General features: G+C 46.9%; 1 protein-coding gene across 1 annotated transcript in view; it reads left to right on the top strand.

Annotated features, from left to right (window-relative positions):
* The window catches only part of LOC119174192 (venom metalloproteinase antarease-like TtrivMP_A), a 68,583-nt gene that overhangs the window by 8,693 nt on the left and 39,543 nt on the right, over positions 1-20,347 (top strand). Inside the window, exons 2-3 of the mRNA XM_037425018.2 lie at positions 11,476-11,645; positions 15,742-15,834. Coding sequence (XP_037280915.2) covers positions 11,476-11,645; positions 15,742-15,834 — 263 coding nt within the window. The remainder of the gene's footprint in view (positions 1-11,475; positions 11,646-15,741; positions 15,835-20,347) is intronic.

Raw genomic sequence — 20,347 nt, 5'->3', positions numbered from 1 at the left:
ATGGAAGTCATGCAGCCTATTCTAGAACATGTCCTAAATGAAAGATCGCAAAATAGATCATGTCACTAAATGAAAAAGAAAACAACATTTCGTGAAGCAAGCAACCATCTGCCATACCTTGATCACACCAGTTTTGCCGAGATGGTTCAACGGGAGGCAATGCCACAAATGCCTCGGCAGTCTACTGCGGTCACCAATAATGGCACAGTAGTCACTTCGTTCGCCCCTCAGGTGACTGCGGCTATTGTCGCTCCACCAACACCAAAAGCATGCCTGCAGGCTTCAACTCGACAGACCCAAAAGCTGAATCGAATCGGACTAGAAATCGAAGCTGCCTGTCCAACTCTTCTTCAGCCACCCGTTTTCGCAACGCTCGCCTCTGACCAACAACAGTCGTCAGTGGCGTTAATACAAGCCGTGGTGAGGCTGGAGTTGGCAAAACTTGGCCTTCCATCAGCATGTCCCTTGACTCGCCTTGAAGTCCCGTGTCCTGAAGTCCCCAGGACACGCTCGCCGTTTACCTCCAACAATGTCCTTCCGTAACCCTTAGGAATGGCGAACACCCGACGACTGGCCTATTTGTTTTTCCTGCCACTAGCCTGGACACGTTTCTCGCTAATGCCGCCGCCGTTGGTCAAACCAATCACGTCAGACCTTCTCTACCTCTGCGCACATGCACCCGACGACCGCTCGATGCTCAGTATCCGCACCCTTCAATTTCTATTCGTCGTCATTTTACGAGCCTTCTACTGACGCCCCTTTACCTGGTCGCAGCTACACTGACGCCCCTTCGTCGGGTAGCCGCTGCTCCCGCTCCCCGTCGCCTCTACGCCGCCAATCCCGCTCCCCGCCACCTCGGTGCTTTTCCTCGCCGAGCTACTCTGGGCTATCGCAGCAGAAAAACTAGATATTGCAGCTTATAGAAGTGAAGCTGCAATGCCAATGACAGCCGAAAATCCTCTACTAACGCTTCCCACACACCAAAGCCTGCTTGACGTACAAGTCGACCATGTTCCTGTGACCAACATCATTGACACAGGTGCACGCCTGTCTATTATGAGCGCTTCTCTACGCCGCCGCTTGCTAAAGATTATGACGCCGTCTACGACACAGGCAATACGTGTTGCCGATGGTGGTACTTTGCCAGTAATAGGAATGTGTACTGCTTGTGTCCGCATTCTCGGTCATCACGCTGTGGTCTTTTTTGCCGTGCTAGCCTGTTGCCCTCATGACCTTATACTTGTCCTTGATTTCCTTTCGGCACACTCGGCCTTTATTGTTCGTCTGCTACCCTCCGCCTTGATCTTCCCATATTTACCCACTACTCTGAAAAGCACACCAGCCGCTTGAGCCCACACATTTTCGTTCGCCTGCCACCTCGAAACGTCGCGTACGTGTCTTTGTCATCGGCTCCTCCTATTCCTGGCGGTGCTTATATCGTTGCGCCGATTACTGACGTTCGGCTGACGTGCAGTGTTACACTGCCCTATACCATCGCGACCATACCGGATAACTGTGTGTTCCTTTCGCTCCTAAACTTTGGTTTCACCCCTCAAGTGTTGCCCTGCCAGATGTCTCTAGTCCAGCTAACTGTCATTGCAGAGGACGATGTCAAAGTTGTCGCTGTATCTGCTCCTGATCGAAGCGCAGTCTCAGGGTCACCCAGCTCACACGATGGTATTTTTTGAAACGTGAGTGGATCGGAGCTTTTGCCTCAACAGGCCAATGCTCTCTGCCAGGTTTTGGCTTCATACAGTGACATTTTTGACACCGACGATCGTCCCTTGGGCCAGACTAAAATTGTCACTCACTGAATCAACACTGCTGGCACTGCACTCGTTCACCGTCGACCGTATAGCGTCCGATCAAGAAGTGATTCAAAAAGAAGTGGCCAAAATGCTTACGAAAAACGTAATCAAACCATTATCGAGCCCTTGGGCATCTACCGTGGTATTAGTAAAGAAGAAAGACAGCTCATAGCGTTTCTGCGTTGATTATTGCCACCTCAACAAAATTACCAAAAAAGACGTGTACCCTCTACAACGCATTGACGATGCCCTCGATATCCTCTATGGTGCCACCTTCTTCTCATCTTTGGACCTCCGATCTGGCTACTGGTAAATTGCTGCGCATGACATGGACCAAGAAAAGACCACCTTCGTTACCCCTGATAGTCTTTACCAGTTCAAGGTCATACCTTCGGTCTCTGCAACGCTCCAGCAACCTTCGAGCGAAAGATGGACACGCTCCTACAAGAATTTATATGGTCGACATGTTTATGTTACCTGGACGACGTCATCATTTTCTCACCTACCTTCGCAACCCACCTTGAACGTCTTTCGACCATTCTATCCATAATTGGATAATAATATTTTGATAGTAATAATATAGTTGGATAATAATATGGTCATAAGACTGTGACCATAATAAGCTGGTCACAGTCTTGAAGCAAATTGACAAACCGGATAAGCGAAACAGTGTCAGAAAGAGCCGGCCTGTCGTACTGCCTTACGTGCATGACGTATCACACAGGCTAAAAAATTGGCCGCAGCTTCCCTCGGGGGAACACTGAGGAGGATGTGGAGCATATAATTGGTTAACGGGGTGTTAAAGTGCGACTTACTTGGGTCGATGGCTAAATTGGTTAACGTGGTTGTGAAATGGGGTGTTAAATAGCGACTTACTTGGGTCGATGGCTAAATTGGTTAACGTGGTTGTAGGAGGGGGTGTTAAATGAGTGAACACGTACACACGTATGCGAAAGGGCGGCGCTGGTTGAAGGGACGTCGATCATTGTGTTTGTGCATTCGTTGGAATTCATTTCACCGCGACCATGGACGTCGACGCGCCCTACAAACCAACCGACGAGCGGCAACTGAGCGAGCGAGCGCCGACCTTGAGTATATATACAGCGCGACGGCGCATGCACTGTCAGCTGTCGAATGTTCGAGAAGGGGGAGAAGTGCAACGGCGCATGCGCGCGCTTCAGCTGCCGATGTTCTCGAAGTGCGACGGCGCATGCGCGCGCGTCAGCTGGCGATGTTCTCGAAGCGTGACGGCGCATGCGCGCTACGTTATACAGCTAGCGAATGTTCGTGAAGAGGAGAAGCGCACGCGGTGTGTAGAGGAGGAAGGGTGCACAGATGGTGGAGGAGTGAAGTGCGCGCGGTGTGTAGAGGAGGAAGGGATGCACAGATGGTGGAAGAAGGAGGAGGAAGCTTGCGGACGGCGCCGCACTACAAGCCTCGAGTATTAGATGCTCCGCATCTAAAAAGATTGCTCGAGACGCCAACGTTTCTGTAGTTTTTTCTCCCCGGAAAAATTGCAGAGGCTTTGCAAAGGGTCAACGCACCTCGTGCAAACTCTGCCTCGTGCTCTATCGCGCACAGGACCCGCTACGTCCCATGCGCAGTGGGAGTCGTATACTTGATTCCACTGACGTGTGGGTGCATCTAGGTCGGGCAAACCGGCAGTTGCATAAATGACCGCCTTCGAGAGCACCGAAACAATGTACACAATGTGGTACAAGGGCATCTTGGCATTCATTGCCGAGATTGTGGGTGCTCTCCTCTCTTTGATCAGTGCTCAATATTGGCAAGGCACAGGGACCAGCTTACCCGAGAAATTTTCGAAGCCGAAAAAATACACTTGCTAGGAGGAAAATGTGTGAGCACAACATCGATTGCTTTATCACAGGCTGGACGTGATTACCTGGCTGGGCCTTGAGGCAGTAGAGGACCCGTCACACGTGTTTTGTTACTGATGTGTAGATTAGGCTTGCATTTTACCTTCATGCTCTGTTATCATCCTTTTTAGCAGTATGTATTCTTGCCACTCTCTGAAATAAAGTTAGTTGGAAGTTAGCGCTCTTTCTGTCTACCCTGTCCTTTTTCCTTTGTTCGCGCGCTGAAACATCTTGCAAATATGACTATGCACCAACTAGCCCAAGCTTCCACTCTTGTGAGCTTTGATCGTTTGAAGCCAAGTCGGAGTGCTTTGAAACCAAAGTTAATGCGGAGGGTGTAAACACGGTAGTGTTAAAATTGCTTGCGCGCCTTGCTAGTTGACTTATAGCGGGTACGGCAAGTAAACTGGTAACAGGGGCAAACAGCAACAGGCTAGTGTGAACGATGGAGAACCTTAAAGTGAAGGAACTCATCGAAATTCGTGAGAAACTCGGAGTTACTTTGGGCCGTGCGAAACGAAAGCAAGCGATCCTTGAGATCATGAAGGATGAAAGAGTGTCGGCTGAGGAAGTCGATGAGGCCTGGGCGGATATCAAAGCACGCCGCGAGGAAGTTGAAAGGCGCGAACGTCGCGAGCGCGAGGAGGCCGAGAGACAGGAGTGCCTCAAGTTAAAACGAATGGAATCGGTAATGCTACAGTGTTCGCAGGTACCCAGCGTAGCATCTCCGACGATTCAGGTCAGCGGCTATAGAATTCGGGACCAACTGCCACCGTTCGTAGTAGGCGAGTCAACGGAACCTCAGACACGAAATTCTCCGTGTGAGTCATTTGAGCGGTCACTCGAGTGGCCCGTCGCCGAAGCGACCGGCGCGGTTTCCGTAGCAGGGAGAGACGACATGGCGCCATTGAGTCAGAGTGAGAGAGGTGCAATGCTCTCGCCTGTAGCGGAAAGTAGGAGTGAGCTGTCGAGGGTTGATCGAGAAACGCTCATTCGAGAGCAGCGTGAGGACCTCTCGATAAAAGCGCTAATGGAAAGCGTAAACTTGGGAAAAAAGAAGAAGAATGTTTCTTTTTTCGAGAAAGCAGGGCTTTTGTATCGGAGCTACTCTAATGCGCAAGGTCGCAAGTATGAGCAGCTCTTGGTGCCACAAAAGTATCGTCGCCAACCATTGAACCTGGCGCATGAAAACGCATGGGCAGGGCATCTCTGCATAAAAAAAGACTAAGGCTAGAGTTTCCCTTGAGTTTTATTGGCCGAAATGCTGGAAGGATATCGAAGACTTTGTACGCTCATGCGACACTTGTCAGAGAGCGGCGAAATCCACGGACAAGTGGAAGGCACCCATGAAGCTTGTGCCAAATATCACAGAACCTTTTCGGCGCCTAGTAATTGATATCGTCGGGCTACTGCCAGAGTCAAGGCAAGGTTGTCGGTACACCCTGACGGCTCTCTGTGTAGCCACGAAATTTCCGCAAGCGATACCACTTAAGGAGCTCAATTCCCCTCATGTCGTGGATGAACTGCTATCTATATTTGCCCGCGTCGGATTTCCTTCTGAAATCCAATGCGACAATGGTAGTGTCTTCACCACCTGCCTTACCTCTACCTTTATGTATAAATGCGGAATAAAAGTAGTGCACAGCTCGATCCATCACCCGCAATCTAATCCGGTAGAACGTATGCATTTCATTCTGAAACGGATACTGAGAGCTCTTTGCTACGAGCACAAATGCTACTGGGAAGCGTGTATTCCTCCCGCTACGTTCGCTTTGAGATCAGCTCCTCATGAGAGCACTGGTTTTAGCCCTGCAGAGCTTGCCTATGGCAGGAGTTTGAAAACACCTTTGCGGATGCTGCGCGAGTCCTGGGAGGGTTTCGATGAGGACCCTAATGTAGTTGCGTATGTTCTAGTGTTGTTCAAGGAGTACTACGACAAATCGGCGAAGAAGTATGCTTTTGGAGTTGGTAGTCAGGTAATGCTGCTGCGGCCGTCCAAAAAGAACAAGCTTGAAGTTTATTGGGAAGGGCCTGCCAAAGTAATATCGAAGCTTTCTGATACCAATTATGAAGTGAAAATTGAAAGGTGGCCGAACAAAATTTACCACAGTAACTTGATGAAACCATACGTTCAACGTCAAGCAGTCGTAAATCTGCTGTTGAATGCTTCAGAGGAAGAGGGAGCAGAAATTTTGAGTTCTAGTGATGTGATCGAAAGGGGATCGGAGGTAATCTTGAAGCAGTTGAACCTAGAGCCTAAGTTAAGTGAAGTCCAAAAGGAGGACCTGAGCAGGATGGTTTCCGAGTTTGAAGACGTGTTTTCGGACCGTCCCGGAAACAAGAAGGTGATCGAACACGATATCGAGCTAATTTGTGAGGAGCCAATCCTTAGCAAGCCATATCGTTGTTCCCCTGCGCAAAAGCAGATCATGAAAGAGGAGATCAATAAAATGCTGGAGTTGGGAGTCATAGTACCGGGCGAGAGTGACTATGCATCCCTCATAATATTGGTTCAGGTGCCAGGAAAAGATCCGAGGTCATGCATTGATTTTCGGCGTCTTAACGCCATAACTCGAGTCCAAACTTACCCGATACAAAACCTAGAGGAGAGGGTGGAAACTGTGTCACAGTCCAGCTATATTTCCACGTTAGACCTCGTGCGAGGGTATTGGCAAGTCCCCCTTATAGAGCGTGCTAGCCGCTATGCCGCATTTGTTTCTCCCTCTGGAACGTATCGTCCACTTAAGCTGAGCTTTGGATTGAAAAATGCGCACTTTTGTTTTTCAGGCTTGAAGGACCGCGTTCTTAAAGGCCTCTCTGAGTTCGCTCTGCCGTATCTTGACGATGTCGCCATCTTAAACAGCTGGGTAGAACATGTCGAGCATTTACGTGTCGTGCTGAATAGGTTAAAAGAGGCTGGTCTTACCGCGAAACCTACTAAATGTCACCTAGGGTGCGGCGAGGTGTCTTACCTGGGGCACGTTGTGGGGCGTGGCCGGCGTAGACCTTCAGAAATTAAGGTAGCCGCCGTCGTGAACTATCCACGACCAACCACAAAATCTGAGATAAGGGCATTCTCGGGTCTGGCTGAATACTATCAGCATTACGTGCAAACTTACTCTAGCACTGCCAGCCCTCTAACTGACGCACTTCGAAAATCCGAGCAGGTTAAAGTGGTAAGAGACTCAGAAAAGGAGAATGCGTTTTGCCAGCTAAAACAGGCCCTAAGCAAAAAGCCCGTTCTGATGTCACCCAATTTCTCTAAGAGATTTACGATTCAATGTGACGCGAGTGATCGCGGCATGGGAGCTGTATTGTGCCAGGGAGACAGGGCTGGTAACGAAAGGCCAGTTTTGTATTTAAGTCGAAAACTCAGCGGCAGGGAAGAGGCATACAGTACCTCTGAAAAGGAATGCGCTTGCCTCGTGTGGGCTGTTCAAAAGCTAGCTTGTTAGGTCTCCAGTTCGAGGTTTGTGGTCGAAACGGAGCACCTTCCTCTCACCTGGTTAAATAACATGTTGCCTAAAAGTGGCCGGTTACTGAGGTGGAGCATGATACTCCAACAGCACAACTTTGACGTTCGCTACAAAAACGGAAAGCTAAACGCTCATGCAGACGCATAGAGCCGTGCATTTAGGTAGTACCTTCTCCACTTTTCGGTTTCTCGCTGGCGATTCGGGGTCAAATTTCGTCCTCACCCCGGCCTTAGCTTAGCGCTCTTGTCCAGAATGAGCTCAAGGAGCCAACTTCATGTTCTATTCTATTTCGTTACGTTGTTGTACGTGTAAAAAAATTGAGTTCTCATTTTAAGAGTCTTGTGTCCCACATGTGCCTCTTGATGTAGAGGGAACGAAATTTCGATAGACACGTAGCTAGATATATGTTGTAATATACTTTGTCTGGTGTTCTGTCGGGTGACCGAGGGCGCTTGCTTGTATGGTGTGTTGTCTGTTGTCGAACCGTTCTTGACAAGTTGCAGAACCATCGACAAGTGCTGAAACCAAAGATCGTCAGAAGAGACGAGCGAAGCTGGTCGACAAGTTGTGGCGACAAGCCAGTGGAGCTGGGATCCATCCTCAAGAATGGGATGTGTTCCCGGAACAGAGTCTGGAGCTGCATTCTCCCCATGGCCCTGGAGGCGAACCTGGAGGGACCTGGCGAACGAGCGCACCTGACATCCGGGCCACGTGTAAGCAGCTCGTCTTTCCGGCGCATTGTCTGGCGGCGGGGGTGCTGTTATGCCTGCAAGTCCACAGCGAACGTCCATGCCTCTGAAAAAGGCAATCTGTGTCAAGGCCAGCCCGCGAGCCCGCTTGACGCGAATAACCCAACGGCGTCATCACGCGGCGATGCCTCTCTGCCGCGCGTGCACAGTGAGTCACCTCAGCCAGCGAGGCCGTCGAGCAAGCAATCGGTGCCTTCCTGTCTGGCGAGTCTGACGCATAGCGTGGCGACGTCACTCGTCCTTGGGTGCAGCCACGTGCAGCGCAGCGGCTCCAGATTCGATGAGAATTACGCGGCCCAGCGGCGACCCCATTGGAGGATCCTGACCTCACGACCAGCGGCGCTTCTGGTTGGACATTTGGTTACTCAAAGAATCCACCAGGTGCATATAAAAGAAACCCTGCGGCGCGGCGCGAGCAGAGACCTATGTGTTAAAGAAGAGAGCTCGGCTCTTCGAGTCTCTAAGTTGTCGGCCCCAGTGGCGAATTTGTAATGCCTCTGTATATATGCTGTACATAAACCTTAATTAACTCACCGTCGTCTCGTCCGCTCGTCTATCAGCTCTGCGCAGAAGCAGTTGCGAGCTGAAAAACCTATGCTACCAAATGGCTGGTTACCGGATTGGCGGAGATCGGAGCAGTGGCGCCTTCGGGACCGTGTTGGCGGCGCCGTCTTTCGTAACGACCGGTATCATATCCCACTCCATGCCGCGCTCTTTTTGTCACTTGACGCAGTGTTTGACTTTAAGAAACTTCTTCATTATCTTGGGGAAGTCAAATCTTTAACAATAATATTATTATGTCCTAGCCACCAGGCTGCGCCTTGAGTGTGAGGTACCACCTGGTGCAAAAACACAAGTATGTCTGAGCCTTCGCAGTTCTTGCTTAGGCAAGGACTTAAGCCTTGGCGGTCTGGCACCTTGTCGACTCATTTATCGTTAATGCATCTTTCGCAAGTAAAATAAAGGTTTTTAACAAAATGACATTCCTTTTAAACGCACTGTGTTTTAAATATTTTATAGATATTTGTTACACATCTTTTAATTTTAGAGTATTAACCTGAAACGAAACAATGCTTGTACTGGCATTCTTTGGCCTTCGGCCCTCGCGCCAATAAAACTTTCTCATAATACTAGTATTCATCCTCTTTGCGGAAGCCTGAAAAAAGCGGTGAGTTCCGTGATAATGAAAAAAAAATTGCCCGCAGCTTCCCTCGGGGGAACACTGAGGAGGATGCGGACCATATAATTGGTTAACGGGGTGTTAAAGTGCGACTTACTTGGGTCGATGGCTAAATTGGTTAACGTGGTTGTGAAATGGGGTGTTAAATTGCGACTTACTTGGGTCGATGGCTAAATTGGTTAACGTGGTTGTAGGAGGGGGTGTTAAATGAGTGAACACGTACACACGTATGCGAAAGGGCGGCGCTGGTCGAAGGGACGTCGATCATTGTGTTTGTGGATTCTTTGGAATTCATTTCACCGCGACCTTGGACGTCGACGCGCCGTACAAACCAACCGACGAGCGGCAACTGAGCGAGCGAGCGCCGACCTTGAGTATATATACAGCACGACGGCGCATGCACTTCAGCTGTTGAATGTTCTCGAAGCGCGACGCCACATGCGCGTCCACTGGAGAATCAGGAGAATTGTAGATGTCGAACGCGGTGTGTAGAGGAGGAAGGGTGCACAGATGGTGGAGGAGTGAAGCGCGCGCGGTGTGTAGAGGAGGAAGGGATGCACAGATGGTGGAAGAGTGGGCGACGGCGCGACGGCGCATGCGCGCGCGTCAGCTGTCGAATGTTCGAGAAGCGGTGCGGACGGCGCACTACAAGGCGCGAGTATAAGATGCTCCGCATCTAAAATAATTTTTGAAACAGCAGCAGTGGTTTATTGGCCTCTGAGTCGTAAGAGCTAGGGTGAGGAGCCTCGTGAATAGCCACTCAGGTGGCAGCTCAGTGGCCTTATTATTTCATAAAGGGCCATGGCCAGGAGCCCAAATTGCGCGCGTTCTGTGGTTGCATCAGCGGCAGCCCGTTTTACCCCAGTATTCACAAACGCTCCTCGACTCGACTTTTGCCCTTCACTTGACATAGTTCAGCACTGCACCGCTGCTCACTTGATAATGACGCTGCGCTGCTCCGGAATCACACCGCATTATATCTGATATACAGTGACTTGCCTGGCCTAGCGAGGGCGCTTCGATCGGCTTTCTCAAGTGAAGGTGAAGTGTTGAGTGAAGGGACGTTCTAGAATATGGGGGTTAGAATATGGAAAGCTAAGCGACCTATCTGCCCTGCTAGGCAGTGAACACATGCTTATTGAGACTGGTAATACAGTCTTCATCATGCGATTCGCAGCAACCACGCTTCAAGGGCACATTTGGCGCTGTAAATCATGTTCATTTTTTTTTTGTAGCAGGAGTACAATCACTACGCTACCTTTCGTCATTCTTAGGAGAAGCGTGCTACCACTGCGAACTTGTAATGACCATTTCACGTGACGCACAAAGTAGCAATTTTATTGCTGCAAATTCGCTCGTAATGTGAAAAACTAAATAAATATACAAACGAATAAAGAAAAGAAGTGGCCGTGTTCTACGGCTTGCTGCCATCTTGTTGAAAATTTTTCGCTGTGCTTGCAGCGGCGGAGTCAGTTTTTGGTCGGGACCCGTCGATATAGGGTCGGGAAATATCTTCAACGTGTTGTTAAGGGCCGTTGTTGCGCAATTTGAAATTGATTAAGATTTGACAGTGTTCTCAAATGACGAAACACGTGTGCTCATCGTTGCCGTTCATAGAGGCGTAAAGGTATAAAAACGCACACATCGCTACGATATATGTGAAAAATTCTGCAGTGTCTGCCGCAAAGAACACCGGCAAGAAACATTGCTCACGGCGCTAATCACATAGCAGTCAATGCGAAACGAAAATGGCATTAGCAGCAGTTGCAAACAGAGCGAATTCAGTCATACTTTCACTGCAATCACCGCATATAAGAAGCCTTATGGCGTATATGTTCACTTTTTTTATGCCATGGCTAACGACGATGAGCAATTACGTCTGAGGCTTTATAGTAAGTTGGAAAATTTGACGATCAACTCTTTTCACTCTTCGCGTTTTGTGACGCCTGGTATTTATTTAGCTGCCCTAAAACACATTATCGCTTATATTCACGCGGTTACTCATACCTCTTTTCCCGATGTGAAGCCTACCTAGGGTGAGTTCGCAACGTAGTTCCAAGCACCGCTGTGGTTCAGTGGTAGAATACTGAGTAGGAACGCAGGGGACTCGTATTGGAATCTCATTGTGTTTCGTATATATTTGAGTTATTTACTTCTTTCGTGCAATACTGGTTACGGCAAAAGTGGTGGCAGCAGCAACGATGGCGGCAGACTGCCAACAATGGACCTTCGCTGTTATCTCATGTGAGGTTTTGTTGTATAAGGCACGTTGTGCTAATATTTATGTATTTATAAGGCACTGAAAAACAGCGTCACTCCTAATTCAAATATTGTACGCGAGTCATCGTTCACGGAGATATTTTTTCTATTAAATTTTCTTTCCAGCCATGGCAGAACAACACGTATATCCTCGCATATTGTACGAGCGCTCGACATCAGGTAACTTGGTTCTTAAGCTCAATGAGAAGATAACGCTCAATCTAGAAAAGAGCACAGTCCTCGCTGACAACCTCCTTTTTGTTACAACCAACAAGGACCTTGACGAAGTAGAAATGGTAAGCTGAAAAGTGTTGCCTGTTTGAGAGTTACTTGAATTTAACCTCCAGCATGTTTTTTAAACTTCCCAAAACACGGTCTCAACACATTTTCAATGTAATAAACAGATGTGTCTAATACCAACCACATGAGCGATGAAACAAAACACAGTAGAGTCAAGACTAGCGTATTGGATTATATCTGCTGTTTTTAACTGAAGTGTCATGATTATGACCGAAATTCAAAGTAATCTAACTAGACGAAATATCAAGCTTTTCATAACTGGGATCAAAATTAACAACCTAGGAGTTAAACGTGCATTAGTCTACCAGTTGAGCTACGATAGAGGGCATTGGTACAACAACAATACTTGGTATTTATGTGCATGTAGTTGCTCAGAAAGTTACCCAGCTTCACTCGCATTCCTGTAATTCTGAGGAAGAAGGTGATTCACTGAACTAAATTTGATGTTAAAGTAAGTAAACCGGTATGATGGTTCTCAATAGAAGCAGCCATATGCCTTCATGCTATATATGTCTCGACAGCGCACCTTAAAAAACATGCAGTGCCATGGAACAAACGGTGTGATTCATAAGTACGCTGATCTTTGCGTCAATACCCTATAATATTTTGAGCTTTGGGTGAGCCGCCGAGTTTCATAGATACTGCCCCAGCATGGCAGACTCATGAATAAAATTTCTGATTGCATGAAAAGCTTCTGATTTCGGCGTTGGCTTCTGTGAAAAAGTTTCGCAATTGTTACGAGTGCCTTCAGTGCAAAATCTTACACCAGTGCTACATGCCCATGAATTCAGATAAGCATTATTTGTGAAGCATATGTGCGCAGCAATAAATGCTCTGAAATTCAGTATAACTTGCGCATACTGAATGTCAATTTCAATTCCAAAAGGCGTGGTCTAGGTTTTCTACACTGAGAGTAACATTGACTTTCAGAGTTGCTGAACACAACGGCATCCACGTTTATTGCATCAGGCAAACAGCATCATACGGGCATACAATCAAGAAACGCGAACGAATTTAATGGCTTGTCAGTAATATTACCTCAATAAAATAAAACAGGTGCTCGCGTTTTTCGTAGAAAACGATCGGTAGATCCCATATAACTGAAAATCGACTTTATCCGAAGCATGCGGAGGGATGGTTACCATGATATTTTTTTTATTGAGCGTAACGCCATAAAATGACGCTAAATATATGTACAATTGTTGAATGTACTGACATATGTTAATGAGCTGGAATTGCTCATGTAACCAACAGTTTGCACTTGAAAAAAGTTGCCCGCAGCTTCCCCTTGGGGAACACTGAGGAGGATGCGGACCATATAATTGGTTAACGGGGTGTTAAAGTGCGACTTACTTGGGTCGATGGCTAAATTGGTTAACGTGGTTGTGAAATGGGGTGTTAAATTGCGACTTACTTGGGTCGATGGCTAAATTGGTTAACGTGGTTGTAGGAGGGGGTGTTAAATGAGTGAACACGTACACACGTATGCGAAAGGGCGGCGCTGGTCGAAGGGACGTCGATCATTGTGTTTGTGGATTCGTTGGAATTCATTTCACCGCGACCTTGGACGTCGACGCGCCGTACAAACCAACCGACGAGCGGCAACTGAGCGAGCGAGCGCCGACCTTGAGTATATATACAGCACGACGGCGCATGCACTGTCAGCTGTTGAATGTTCTCGAAGCGCGACGCCACATGCGCGTCCACTGGAGAATCAGGAGAATTGTAGATGTCGAACGCGGTGTGTAGAGGAGGAAGGGTGCACAGATGGTGGAGGAGTGAAGCGCGCGCGGTGTGTAGAGGAGGAAGGGATGCACAGATGGTGGAAGAGTGGGCGACGGCGCGACGGCGCATGCGCGCGCGTCAGCTGTCGAATGTTCGAGAAGCGGTGCGGACGGCGCGGACGGCGCACTACAAGGCGCGAGTATAAGATGCTCCGCATCTAAAATGATGCCGACTATAAAATGCGTATTCCCAACACAAGAAGCTGATATGTAGCGCTGATCCTCGCGAAGATGCTGGTCCTCGACACTGCTACCTAAATCAACTTGCAGCGCATGGCACCTAACGACACATCACGCTAACCCGACGGTGACGGCTGTATCAAAGGAGCACTAATGTAATGTTTACGAAATTGGGTAGGCAGCACTGCAACTACTCTTCACGTTTCACGAAGATTAGCGTCTATTTAAAAAGTTGTTCCGAGACCTGGCGTAGCTATGTCGTAGACTGCTTCGTTTCCACGCGGAATTCTCTGGTTTTGTTCTAGCTGGAACCCTGACTTCTATTCTATGACTTCTTTAGGTCGACGCTACCGATGTTGAGTATTCCTTAACGCTCACACGTAAAAATTGCCCATGTGTGTTCTAGTCATTCTTGGGTAGTTACTAAGTGGTAATCACCTGTGGCACATATTCATATAGCAACAACACATACCCACCCGTGGGTGTGTGCCGATGTCTTGCGGGAAGTGTTTGACAACGTACGCGTTGGGACTGTGACATCATTCATGTCTTGACCAGCGCGTCCTGTTCGGCAAAACATCCTACTCTCCCATGCTAATTTTGGTTCACACCACGAAAGCGCCACCCAAACGTAAGCAGATAGGATAGATAGATAGATAGATAGATAGATAGATAGATAGATGATTCGCACTTGAAATCAACATAACTTAATGTTACTCAGTTGCAGCCGGTCCCTTGTTTACCGTGAGGAGCTGCAAGATGATGTGACTACGAATGTGATGGGTAGCACAGAGTGTCAATTTAGAGCTCGTGGGGGTTACCCCGCGTCCGCGTATTTGCATTTTAGTCCTTTGAATGTTCAGAGGTTCTAAGCGTGTTTGTGTTGATAGGTGATTTAATGCCGCATTTATTCTGCTCGAAGAATCCCTGCCGATGATGCTGTTACTGCTGAAATGATCTCTTACCGTCAGTTGCTTTCGCATTGGTTCAGCAGATTTATTAGACCTACTTTGTTGCTTCAATACGTGGGCGTGAAGACAAGTATGAATGTGATGGTGCTAGCTAGGCTCATTTGTGTGGGTTTAGACTCTAATGCATAGCCACAATTAAATAAAGATTCGTACCAATCTAGAAATCTTTTTGATGCTCTTTGAGGGCTCTTTACAGTTCACTCATCTAGACTGCTGTTATTCACAGGTATAGGCTATTGTCTGTCAAATAGAGGGACTGAGCTGCAAAGCTAGAGCAGAGAAAAATGATAGGAAAAAAATAGAGCTTTGCCTAAAGGAATATGCTACTGTGTTTCGTGTGGTGAACATTGCGTGCAGTTACAAAGGTAAACCCATAGCACTATTTGGAGAGGTGCAACATTGATGATACCGTTTACGAGAAAAACGTCCTCTGCAATCTAAAATTCTTCAAATTAAAGCCTAAACAATATTGTTATTTATAGAGACCGAGGGTAAGAGAATAGAAGAAAGATTGATATTTGAGTACTTGTTGATCAAGAGTGTGTCATTAGCGAAGTGTAACTGACAAACATCCGCACCAAAGCTACGATTTACACTAAGGATGTGATTTGGGCTGTTGACTTTCCATATAAGTGTACAAAGTTGTGCCACTCAGACACAGACAGGAGAGAGATAGCATTCAGCACAGGAGGTGTTTGCTTACAATAAACTTAGTTAAAAATTTCGGTGGCCTTTCATGCAACTAAAAATTTGTATAGACCGCCATACACGTTACGTTATATACAAAATAATTTTCCTCTTAGCTATTATAGCGCAGTGTTGAAACATGAACCTCCCCCCACAATCTCTGCAGGAGATTGCCAACCAGCCATTTCTTTTTAAAATAACATATCTGTACCATGCTCCCATAGCCTGACGTTCTTACTATGAGGTGATTGTTTCGTGTAAAATTGATTGTGTCATAACGGTATGCTCTGAACTGTTCCGTCTTAACACAATATTTATTTGGTGTGATGCCGATGTCCGCACTCGGTGGGCCTTAACGTGTCTCTATTTTCTTCGTGACGCAGTCGCGCATCTTTATATATTGGTCGTGAATGGCGGCTGCTGAAGTATTACATACAATGATCACTGCTTATGGTGATTTTTTGCTACAGATAGACACGTCTCATATCCAGCGGACTCTATTTCATGACACACATTACCAGTCATCTGTGATTGTACGGCAGAGAGACGACAACGTTGAAGTCGTAAGTTACTTCGATAAAGCCACCACATCCTGTTTAGTGGATATAACAGAAAAGTGACTTGAAATAGTAGCACGCAAGGTTTTGGTATTTCTTGACATTCGTGCAATATGATCACTCCATCTTGCAATTATTTGCTGAAAATATTAAAAGAGTTTCGCTAAGATCTTCTGCAGGTATTAAGGAAAAAAGCAAATGTACTTGACGGGCCGTATACATGTTTTGGTTGTCTTGCGTCAATTGACGACTCTGTATGTGTATGAAGAACTCTTATAACGCCCTTCTGATAGTTTTAACTCACAACTCCAACTCAGCGAACCATTTTTGAAGTAGGGTTACACGGGTTAAGACTAAAAAGTTTGCACAACCCGCATCCCTTCAATTCAACCTTAACAAAACATAAATCATTCTTAATCACTGAAAATTCAGATGCGTGGCTCAATCTTAGTCTCATTGAGTCGGGGTTCAGTGACTGATGAGCTTGTTGGCGTACAAAGTATGTGTCAATGAAAATGTACGAAAAGCTGTAACAACTTTACCGTCAGTATAGATGCTTATGCCACTATGAGAGAGCGTAGATATACACCTACGTGAGTAATTGGAGTTTTCGCTGTGGGGCAGAGCATGCGAGGGTGTCCGCATGCTCTGAAGAGACCACAAGGTCTTTATAAGATAGCGCCATGCAATTTACTCAACAATGTGGCATTCACATCGCGATACTCAACGATAGCGGAGAAGTGAGCTGCTATCCGGTTTCTGGCAGCGGAAATTTCTCAGCCAGTCACTGTTCTACGTCAGCGATTTTGATGTGTTCTGTTTCTTAAAATTATTGCGAAGGGAAGCGCTTCAGCTATCAGAACAAAATTAGGGACATTGTGAAGGACGTGTTCTTGCCACGATCATAACAGGCCCATGAATAAAGAAGGCTTCGGGTAGTTCATCAATAGCATCGTTTTCAATGGTCACTTGATGTATACTCTGAGCACAGTCACCACTTATACCCACAATGTCACTTTGCACCTTTTTATTTGAACGCCCCTTGTATAAAAGCATTATAGATACTTCAACCGCAAACTACCACAAGGACAAAATCAGAGGGACGACACCGCAATGCTCTTTCAGTATCTATATTACATATACTACGCTTTTGCGATCACGGACATGGACTTAAAGACCTTCAACTCTATTATCTAAGATCTCTGATCTGAGATCTCCAAATTGATCTCCCCCGATAGGGCGTCTGCGCAACCACGCGTTTGGTGTGTAGCTACACCACGGACGTGAGCTAACGGGAGATTTTTACCTGTCTCATGCCTAGCTGTGCGTGGCTGAGCCTTGTTCGGGGAAGAGGGAATTCTGGGGGTAGAACCAACGCTAGATGATTGGGCCTTTAAGGCTCCCCGGCAGAAGCAACACACTCCTTTGGCCTCGGCTCCGCCCAGACGGCACCCCTGGGCTGAGCCACCCAGGGGAAATCGGCAGTCGCCTTTTCCTGTCTCGCTCTTCTCTCATCTTCGTCTTTTTGTCACACTTTTTATCTGTCCTGTCGTCTTCTTTCTTTCATTTACTTCGAAATTTCCCGTGGCAAGGGTTAGTCTTGTGTTGGTATTCAACCTTGGGTAGATACATAAGGCTATAGCGGCGATGCATAGCTGGCATAAAGTGCTCATGAATCAACCTTGTATCGTTCCCTTGTGGGGCTTGGTGGTGGGTGGCCACCATCGCTGCTGAAATAACTACTCTTCGTATGGCAAATACCTTTCCCTACTTTCCTAATCGCTTCCTCAAAAGGTGGCGCACCGAGGAAGCAATCAACCTAACAAACCAAAGCAAAGCTTCTCAAGGTATCATGTCATTCATAGTCAAAACGAAAAGAAGGAAGTCAGATTGATTTCACCGTTCCCAGTGTCAAAAACTGTAACGGAAGAAATTGGCCCAGGGTGTCATATCACAAAAATGGGAAGTGGTTACCTCCTATTACAGGTTCGAGACAAAGTACCTTACGACAAACTATCCAGAATGGCATCATTCGGAGACACTTCTGTTTCAGTGGGCCCAAACAGGCTTATGAACAAAGTCCGTGGGTAATTTCTGGTGATTCTCTTATCAATCTGAGCGGCAACTAACTGTTAAAAGAATCGCAATATGAAAACACTGTAAAGGTACAGAGAAGAATGATCAGGCATGACAACGAACAGACCCCTACAAAAAACACAAATTAACTATCTTAGGAACCAGCGACCTACCGGATTCAATAGAAACCGGCTATTGCAAGCTCCGTGTAAGACCATAAATCTCCAGTCCTCGTTGATGTTTCAAGTGTCAACGTTTCGGGCATGGATCGCAGAGTTGCAGAGAAAGCGCCACTTGCGCAAGGTGTGCATCCACTCAACACATAACTGACAACTGCACCTAAGAAGCAAGTCATTGTTTATACTGTGAAGGAGATCACCCTGCCTACGCACGACCAAGCCGCACATGGGAAATAGAGAAACAGATTTAGAGCTCAAGCTCAAATTCAATCTGTCATTTAAAAAGGCACGTAAACGTTGTACGCTGCACGAGCCCTCTTATCCTTTCTTCACAGATGTGACGCACCGGAGCGCCACGCCACATGTTTCTGCACCCGCGAATGTCACACAGAGTGTGGTTTCGGTCGTTCAATCATCGGCCCCGATTGAAGCACGCTGTACTGCTCCACCAACTGACAAACAGGGCTGGCAGACTCCCGTGTCTGCTGGACTCCAGATCGCTGCAAGTGCAGTCAGGTCCCAAAGTTTTGTGTACATGCCGGCCGAGCCTGCACCTTCCAGCACCTCACAAGAGACGATGGGTAGAAGTCCTACTTCTCCGGGGACTCAAACGCTGAACGATAGGCGCAACTGTTTAGAGAGCACCAGAAAACAGAAGCTTCGTAATACAGGGTCCCCAAAAGGCCCTGTAACCTAAGTCAACAATTTTGTGCACAGCACCACACAACTTTAAAATAACACAACTACTACAACTGACCCTCAAAGAACTGTTAAAGAACCTCAACGATATCCAGAAACTTTTGCACAAGCGTACACTAAATATTTTGTGGGTGCAAGAAACACACTTCAAATCAAAATACACCAACTTCTTACGCAGTTACATTATTTTTCGAAAGGACCGAGATGATGCGGTCCTGCCATTCGGTGCTGTTGCCATTATGGTTAATAAAGGAACAGCCTGCACATATTTACTGCTTCAAACATCTCTTGAGGCAAAGGCTGTTCAAGCTGTTATATTTAACGAACTAGTGACGCTTTGTTATAATCTACATAGCTCCACCTTGCCAACTCAATAAGTGTGAATTCCAGGCTCTAAGTGAAGAACTTTCAGAGCCGTATCTTCTACTTGGAGACTTCAACGCGCATAAGAGTTTATGTGGAGACTCGTGGCGTGATGCGTGAGGTAGTCTAACTGACCATTTTTTTTTCTCTTCTGGCGCACGTCTCTTGAATCACGAAGCTTCAACATATTACAATATCACTAACACATTTTCGTCAATAGACTTTCGCATTTCATCTCCGTCGCTTGTTGCACTCCTCAAATGGAAAGTCATGACTAATCTATATAGAAGTGATCGTTTCCCTATAGTCATCAGCGCTACAATTGCAAGTGAATGTCCTCCGCACTTTCCAAGTGGCTGATCCAAAAAGCTGACTGGGAGCAGTTTCAAGAAGTTACTGTCTTAACCTGAAAGTAGATGAGTGCGTTAAGCATAGAGGCTGCTGTGGAGTACTTCACTGCTTTTTCGGTCGACGCTGCAACCAAATATATTTCACAAACGAGTGGACTGTCAGGCAAACGACGTGTCCCATGGCAGAACGAAGAGTGTCTTATAGCGCGAAAAAAAATGAGGCATGGAAGTTGTTTCGAAACCCGCTGACGTCTGAGACTATTATAAACTTTGAGAACGTTATGTCCAATGGCAGGAGAACGTACCTACAAGCTAGAAGAGAAAGTTAGCATACGTATTTATCGGCCATCACCCTATGTATACAAAACCGTAAAGCATAGAACAGTAAGAAAAGAGTAGAAGGAAAAAAAAAGCATATCCACTCTCTCTAGTGAACGCACAAAGCGACAGCTTGAAGACCAGGCAAACCACCTGGGCACACACTTCCAGCAGGTTTCCAGCTCATCACACTACTCTTCAGAGTGCCAACTCTACAAGACAAGAGTGCAGAAACAAACTCCACGCGAAATCTACAGAATACAAGGCATATAATCAGCGATACTGCTTGGCGGAGCTACAGGCATCTCTTGATATCTGCAGCCATTCCGCCCCAGATTCTCACCGTGTAATTAATGGAATGCTGATAAACCTACTTCTAGAAACTCAAAAATAATACTTCCCCTGTAGAATGCAATCTCGTTTTTTGTCGTCTTCCCTCCCTCTTGGAAAGGGGCCATCGTCGTTCCCATATTGAAACAGGGCAAAAATCCGTCATCGGTTACGAGTTACAGGCCCATTGCATTAACCAGTTGC

The sequence above is a fragment of the Rhipicephalus microplus genome, chromosome 5 (assembly GCF_043290135.1).
Source record: "Rhipicephalus microplus isolate Deutch F79 chromosome 5, USDA_Rmic, whole genome shotgun sequence".
Lineage (NCBI taxonomy): Eukaryota > Metazoa > Arthropoda > Arachnida > Ixodida > Ixodidae > Rhipicephalus > Rhipicephalus microplus.
Note: the sequence above shows the minus strand (reverse complement) of the source record. Positions and strands in the feature narration are given on the sequence as shown.